General features: G+C 40.7%; 1 protein-coding gene across 2 annotated transcripts in view; it reads left to right on the top strand.

The window, feature by feature from the left end:
* The first annotated feature begins 2692 nt into the window (after positions 1–2692).
* The window catches only part of UBR1 (ubiquitin protein ligase E3 component n-recognin 1), a 141418-nt gene continuing 135809 nt past the window's right edge, over positions 2693–8301 (top strand). The window contains exon 1 of one of the 2 annotated variants that reach the window (XM_082388701.1): positions 2693–2909. In XM_082388701.1, the coding sequence (XP_082244827.1) occupies positions 2829–2909 (81 nt within the window). In that variant the 5' untranslated portion in view covers positions 2693–2828. The remainder of the gene's footprint in view (positions 2910–8301) is intronic. The other variant, XM_082388700.1, reaches the window with a different exon arrangement.

Below are 8301 nucleotides of genomic sequence, written 5' to 3'. Positions count from 1 at the left end.
TTTGTCAAACTCACAGTGGCAGATACAAGTTCTCCACAAAACATTCACTTGAAAGCTTGAATTTTATTGTAGACAAAAACTGTTGTTTTCCTTGATGAGAATGGCTTATTTGTTCATATTTGAGAAAATGTCTGCCGTCTCATTCTATCTTTTACTTGCTCCAGAATCTCATAACCCTAGAATATCTGTCAGTTGTTTTAAGTAAATATGGTGTTCCATGAAAATGGTGGTTGGTTCAGCTAGCAACTCCATCACAGAAGTGTTTTTCTTCAAGTCAACAATCATACTTTGGATACAGCAGAAAACTTTATGTGTGCTTCCCATTTCATCATACAGAATATTTAAAAGACTCACAGGTTGAGATTTAATAAAATTAATAATTTTTACTGTTTCATCAAGAACATTGTTAAGAGAAACACCCCACCCCCCGCCCCCTGCCTTTTTCAACTGCAAGGGAATGGTGGTGAAGAAATTACTAGTGACTTTGGTGCCTAGTTGTTTTTGGTGCTACTGCCTTTATTTTGTGCTGCAGCCAGCAGTTTCATCCACCGTTGCCTCCACAACAGTAATTACAAATACCAACATGGTTGTTCAAAAAGACACATAACTTCTTTGCCATTACCATAAAAATTTTTTACCTCACAAACTTTCTGAATCTTGGGAACTCTCATGGGGTCTGTGGACCACACTTTAAGAACTAATGTTCTAAAATATTTTTAAAGGCTACAGAGTACTACATTGTATGTGTGACCTCAGTTTATTTAGCCAGTGTCCTTTAGTGAGGGCATTTGAGTTGTTTCTAATTTTTCTCCATTGCCAGTGATGATGTAGTTAAAACTTCACTTGCACCCTGAAATATTTCTCTAGGATACAGTCTTAAAAATGGAATTGCTAGGCCAAAGAGTATGCATTAAAAAACAAAAAAAGAATCCGCAAGGTTGCCACATTGCTTTCCTGCAGGTTTACCAATTTACACTTGCATTTTACATAACAATATATGAGTATCCTTTCAGCTTATCAACAATGGTGATTATCTTTAAGAAAACAAACAAAAAAACCTCACCAAATTTACAGGCAACAAATGGAATCCATTTTTCTTTAATTTGCATTTATTTGCTTACTAGTTAGGTTTTTTCATATATTTATAAAAATTGATGAGTATTTTGTTTTTTAATAAATTTATTTATTTTTGGCTGTGTTGGGTCTTTGTTGCTGAGCTTGGGCTTTCTCTAGTTGCGGTTAGTGGGGGCTACTGTTCGTTGTGATGCGCAGGCTTCTCATTGCGGTGGCTTCTCTTGTTGCAGACCACGGGCTCTAGGCACGGAGGCTTCAGTAGTTGTGGCACACGGGCTCAAGAGCGCAGGCTCAGTAGTTGTGGCGCACGGGCTTAGTTGCTCCGCGGCATGTGGGATCTTCCCGGACCAGGGCTCAAACCCATGTCCCTGCATTGGCAGGCGGATTCTTAACCACTGTGCCACCAGGGAAGTCCCCAAAATTGATGAGTATTTATGTATTTTGTCCATTTTTAAAATTGGAAGAGTCTTCTTTGGGATTTTATCCTTTGGTCTGTCATGAGTGAGTGTTGCAGAAATTTCTACCCAGCTTTTGTTTACTTTTTAACTTTGTGTAACTTATTTTTATATGTAAGTTTTTAATTTTGATGAAATTACCTATCAGTCTTTTTATATTACCTGTCTATATTTCTGACATTTAATATTTTCTATATTTTATATTTTCTGCCTTTTCTGTCATGCTTTAAAAAGCCTTCTCCACCCCAATATTATACAAATACATTTATTTATTTCTTTACTTTTTTAAAGCAGTTAACGCCTCAATTCATTATTTTTATATACTATTTGAGGTAAAGACCTAACTTAATCTTTCTCCAAATAGTTAACTACTATTTACCCTTTCCAGAGCGTTAGGAGCTTTATTTTTTTCCCTTTTGTTAAAAAATACGTTTTAAAATTACCTCTTTTGTAAACAATTTACAATAATACAGAAGAAGGTAAAGTAGCTCTAGACCACCTCCCTCCTCTCCTGTTCCTCAGAGCTAACTATTAGTTTGCTCTCTTCCCTTTCAAGACTGTTACTTTCGCATTTAAAATGTAGGTAAGTGCCAAACCATAGTTTGTGGCAACTTGATTGCATTTTGTCCCACTTAATTTATCTTTATCTTTTCACACAGAGCTATTTTGCTCTTTTTAAGAGCTACATGATGTTCCATAATGCAGATGTACCACGTTTATTTCGTCTTTCCTCTGCCGATGAATGACTAGGTTTCCCATTTCTCTTTACTTCTTCACCACCTCTCCCAAGAGCTGCTGGGGCCCAAGCTTTCTTGCGCGCCTGTGCAAGTTCCCACAGGCTACGTTCCTAAAGAGAGCTTATCTTTGAGTATTTTTTCATTTTGTGGGCTCTGGGGAACCAATGCAGGTACCTAGGAAGGCAAAACACACCCAACAACAACCGCCTGACCAGAAAGAGACCCAGAGCAGGTTCTCACTTAGCCCCGACAGTTTTCTTCCTTTCATAATGGACGCTGAACTTGTGTTTCACCTCGTAGATGCAACAGTTCCCAGCACCGAAAGCAGCTATACAATCACTCAGCCACCAAGCACTGTGACTAAGAAATGAAAGGAAGAAACAGCCGCACCGGCCGTGACGCCTGCTTCCGGAAGCGGACCGGAAGCCGCTGTTCGATTCTGCGTCAAAGCCGACTTCAGGGGCCGTCGTAAAACTGTCGCCCTTCGTCTCTGGGACCGGCCACAGGTTCCCACTCGCCTCAGGCGGGGGGTCTGGAACTGCGGGTGTCAGTTTTCCTCAAGATGGCGGAGGAGGAGGCTGGGGACGCAGAGAGGATGGAAGTCAGCAGTGAGTTGCCCCAGACTCCACGACGACTGGCGTCTGTAAGTCCGTGTAGGCTAGTTGCTTTTGTCCCCCCGAGTCCTTCCCTACCGCGTTCAGGAGGATGTGGGGCTTCACCCCTCACGGTGGCTCTGGGGAGCGGGAGTCGTATGGATTGATCTGCAAGGAAGCCACAGAATAAAGTTAGTCATCACCCACATTCCTGCCGACCAAGTCTCCGGTGTATAATGACTTTGTCATTTATTAGCCGTGACGAGTTCAAGCTTGCCTCTATCCTGAAGTAGAAAGAACTGGTAATGTTATTAGATGGTCTGGTGTAGGGGTTTGGAGGAAGAGCCATTTTCCGATACACGTAGTGTTAACCCCTCCTAGACGATAGGCGTCCAGGACGCAGCACCTAGTGTTGTATTGCATAGCTGGCTGGGTGGGGCCTGATAGTGACAGGGAATGCTGCCACTGTCAACTCACGTCAAGATATGAGGTGTAGGAGTTGTAGTCCTTCGTTGTAGCATCTTGAGAACCCAGGCCTAATCCTCAGTGGAGAAACCCGTCATCTGTCGTTGCTTTTTACAGGTGAAGAACAGGCTTTCAGACATTTCAAGTCAGAGCGATACCATTAATTAATATCGGAATCTATACTTTGCCCTTGTATTTTGAAAACCGGAAAAAAAAAAAAAAAGGGAAGGCAGAGATAGTAAATTTGAGTCAATAGTCTGACTACAGGGAGAAAGCTGACTGAGGAGGATAAGAGGTGGGCAACATTAGGGAATGTTCTGGATGTCCCCAGGCACCTAGTGGGGAGGTATATAGAAAATATTCAAATATTGGTCACTGCATGATGTGAAGAGTTTTATTAATTTATCTTTATTGGTGCATATAGAAAGGTGTGGGATATACACCTCTTTCTGAAGTTTCTTTGGTTTGTAGTTTTAATAAAATCATTTTTGAAGTATTTTAACCCTGCAGACACTTGAGCATTGTTTTATGAGAGAACAGAGTGAGCTCCAGAAAAGAGTTCACCTCAGGGACTGAAGAGACTGGCTGGGAGACAGAAATCAGGTGGGGAAGGAGTTGGAATAAGGGTTTGGCCATCAACTAGGGCAGTGCTTGCAACCATCCTCTACCCCAAGTAGCAGTTCAACCTCATTTCACCGTATTGAAGGGGGAAGCATGTGTTTGAGATGATAAGAAGTGAGAAGATAGGGAAACTTTAGAAGCAACTGAAACATCTGGTCTTAATGTAAAGCTGTGCTTTTTACATCTTCTAAGGAGCGGAGAAACAGTGCTGTGGTCAGAAGTGTTATCATAATTTTGTATTGCTAAAGATGACTAGTGTTTATTTAAAGCTTTGATATATTAATTCCTTCCAGGTGGTACCAAAAAACCTCATCAATCTGGATCTTACTTATTTGGAATTGGAGATAATGGTACAGGAATCCAGCTAGAATTATGTTGCAAACTCTTCAATATTAGATTTCTTTGGGCAAGGTTTTGGGTTTTGCAAGATAGTGGGTAGATGACAAGAGAAGTGTAAAAGCCTCAGGTAACACACTCTAGAGACACAGGTAGGACAGGTGCTCAAATTTTAATACAAGGTAGGGTGATGTAAGTGAATGAAGACCTGTGACTGGTGAGCCTCCTGATCACTTTTTTGTCTTGGCTCTCTCTAGTTTAGGACTCCAGACATCTTCCTAGTTTCCTAGTCTTTTTAAAAATACCACCTTCAATTTTATCCTGACAGTGGAGTAAAACACTGGCTTTCCAGTTTACTTCTTCTTCTCGATTAAGCGAAGCGAGCTCAGAGATTCTTTAACATTTGAATGATTTGAATCTTAAATCACCATTGGGAGGCAGGGGAAAACAAAATAGTAAATTTGGGACACTTACAGAGGTCTAAGAATCTTACCAATTCCATTAGAGTCTTGTCCCTGGGTATTATATAGTTTCTGTTATCCTTAAATCAAACTTCCTTCTTAGACCCCAGATCATTTTTTTCTGTCATATTGCAATCAACAGGCATGAAGTCTCTCAAATTCCTGACATCACATAACATGCAATTAGAGTGAAATAATAGGTATGAATTATTGGACATTTATTAGAAGAGCCATTGCTTAAGAATCATTAGGGGAGTTGATTCTGTAGGTCTAGGGTGAGGTCTGAGAATTTGCATTTTCACAAGCATGCACTGCAAATGAAGTCCTGGTCTGTGGGCCACAGAGTAAGATTTAGCCAGAGACATTTCGAAGTTCTCAGTATAGAGTTGGCAGTTGAGGTTGTGGGGATGGATAAGATCTTTGAGGAGGAAAGTCTGTGTTTGTGTGTGTGTTTATACATACACAGAGAGAAAGAGACAGTCACACAGAGAGGGAGGGAGGAAGAGAGGGAGAAGCGAGGAAGACAGGAATGATTGAATTTCAGGGATAGACAGTGGAGGAAGGAGCTAGAAAGGAAGCAGCCAAGCAGGTAGGAGGTGGGAGTAGTGCAGTGTCATAGGGTGAAGTTTCTAGGAGAGGGTGGTTTATTGGGTCTAGGAAGGTGAAGAGTGAGAAAAATTGGGAATTCATAGTATGTGGAGTGGTCTGACAGAACTTCTGCCTTCTGTCTTCATTAACTGGATTTTCTTTATTAAGTCCATCTCAAAAGATGCCTCCTGATATGGTACTAAACTCTTTTCTTTTCCCTGTCTACATCCTCTGCCCATGTGATTTCATCCAGTTCTTTGGCTTTAAATACCATCTGTATTCGTTCAGTTCTCAAATTTATATCTCTGGGTCATCTCACTTTTGAGCTCCACAGTCACAGGTCCGTCTTCCTACTTGACATATCCACTTGGATGTCTGAAAAGTGTTTCAAACGGAGGAGCAATTAGGAAGCTACTACAGTAACCAAGCCATAGTTGCTGGTGGCTTGTACTAAAGCGATATCACTGGAGATGAAGAGAAGTGGATGGATTGGGGAGAGATTTTGGAAGTATGGTAGAAGTAGAAAGATTTGTTTATGGTTTAGGCATGAGGGAAATGGGAAGAAACAGATGACGTCTGGATCCCCAGTTTTTGACTTAAGTATTCATGATTGTGGCTGTGTCATATACTGAGAGGAAAGACCAGGTTTTGGGAGGGCAAAGAAGGGAGACAGATCAAGTTTTGTTATCCCTGTCTCAGTAGATGACACTTCCGTAATAGCTCTTGAACACAAACAGTTCTCTCTGTCTCCACTCCATCTCTCTAGTCCTAGCCACCATCTGTTGCCTAGGCAACTGCAGTGGCCTTTTAACTGGTCTCTTAGCTTCTGTTTTTGCCCTCTTCCAGTCCATTCTCCACAGAGCAGCCAGAGAAATCTTTGTAAGACTAAATCAGATCATGTCAGTCTCTTGCCTAAATCCTTCAGTGGTTTCCCATCTACTTGGAATAAAATCTAAACTCATTACATGTTCTTCAAGATCCTGCCTGATCCGGTCCCTCCATCTCCCCTCATTTTCTGTTACTTTCTCTTCATTCACTTTTAGCCACCCTAGCTTCCAAAATAAGTCCAAGCTCTGTCTTACTTCAGGGCCTGTGCCTTTGCTTGCTGTTCTTTTTTCATAGAGTGTTTTTCCTCTGCTTTTTCTTGATACTTACCTTGTCTAAAAGATGGGTTCCTTTTACCATTCTCTTTCAAAGCACCCTGTTTATTTCCTCCACTGAACTTATTACAATCTGTGATTACTGTATTGTCTTTATTTATTTAAATATCTGTTTCTCCTACCAGAATGTAAGTTCCGTGAAGGCAAGGATCATGTCTGACTTGATCATGATCATTTCCTGATCATGTCAAGGAAAAATTATCTACAATCTCATGTGTATAGGGGATCTTTAAGAGGTAACATAGTCTTTTTATAGTTGACTTTAAAATATTGAGATATAGAGGAAGGAATGAGAAGTTATATGCTATTTTCAGTGGAGGTGATTTTCCTTAGACATCTGTATCTATTATTTTAGGCCAGAGCACAGCTTTCTGTAGTAAGAACATACTTAGAGTGAGAAAACGAGGATGAAAACCAAAGTCTCTCTTTTTTTAAAAAAAATAAATTTATTTATTTATTTTTGGCTGCATTGGGTCTTCGTTGCTGCGCGCAGGCTTTCTCTAGTTGCAGCGAGTGGGGGCTACTCTTTGTTGCGGTGTGCGGGCTTCTCATTGTGGTAGCTTCTCTTATTGAGGAGCACAAGCTCTAGGCACGCGGGCTGCAGTAGTTGTGGCACGCAGGCTCAGTAGTTGTGGCACGCGGGCTCAGTAGTTGTGGCGCACGGGCTTAGTTGCTCCACGGCACGTGGGATCTTCCAGGACCCGGGATCAAACCCATGTCCCCTGCATTGGCAGGTGGATTCTTAACCACTGCGCCATCAGGGAAGTCCAAAACCAAAGTCTCTTGAGTCCTGACTCAAGTGCTTTGTCGCCAGATCATAGCAGAGCCTAGTGACAATTATTTTTTCATCAGCATCTCCTAATTTCTGTTGTAGGCAGCTAGGGAAAATTCTGATTTTCAGTACCAAATTCTGTAGAGTCCGATGAAGTTAAGTTCTGAAACTGCAAGTCAAGAGTGACAGCTTCAGTCCTACTAGTAATTTATCTAGTAATTTATCTAGATGAGCTGGTGCTTGAGACTGACTGCTTATGTTTAATAACAGACATTGTCTTGCAAATAAAGAGGTTTTTGTCCTCAGTACCGCATAGAGTGTCTGTCTGGGTAGATATGTATATAAATCAGTGATGCAGGATGAACCAACGCAGTATCCTGCCCATCCTTTCTTTGTGTGTGCTGGCTTTGAGGGTTACCTCAGATTTCTTTGAAGGTGTTAATCATATGTTGTGTTCTGTGAAACAGTTTTCTTTAAGCTTTTAACTCAGATGGCTTAAAACAAACTATTAAGACCTCTTTAGTTCCAAGTGATTTCTGTGAACTCCTATGTGTTCTTCTAAGATATTCTGGTTAACATGCCTCCTGTTGAAGAAACAAAAGTTATTTCATGAGTTTGTTTTTTTAAAGCATTTGGTACAGTTTTTTTTTTTTAATGTTGTTACACCCTGTAGTAAGCTAAGTGCTTATGGAAATACGCTCTACTAAATAAATGCTATTGAAAGACCCCAGAAGAGTTATTGTGCTTCCGTAAGTGCCTACTTGCTATCCAGGAATGACATAGGCCCTGTCCAGAATGGAGTCTGTTTTTAATCACTTGAATGTAATTCTCCTTCTAATAGTTTACTTAATGCTATTCTTCAGAACAAAGTCTGTTTGACTTGTTTGGAGGAGTGGGGCTATAACCACTTAATGTGTCTTTATGAGCTACCTTTTAAAAGTCCTTTGAACTTTTGGTATTGTTGGATAAGCTAGAAATGACTTTAGCCACAGGAGGAAATATGTGTAAATTTATCCATTTATGTTTTTATATATACATA

This window comes from Balaenoptera borealis, assembly GCF_965194805.1.
Source record: "Balaenoptera borealis genome assembly, chromosome: 3".
NCBI classification, from domain to species: Eukaryota; Metazoa; Chordata; class Mammalia; order Artiodactyla; family Balaenopteridae; genus Balaenoptera; species Balaenoptera borealis.
This window is presented reverse-complemented; position numbering and strand designations above follow the sequence as displayed.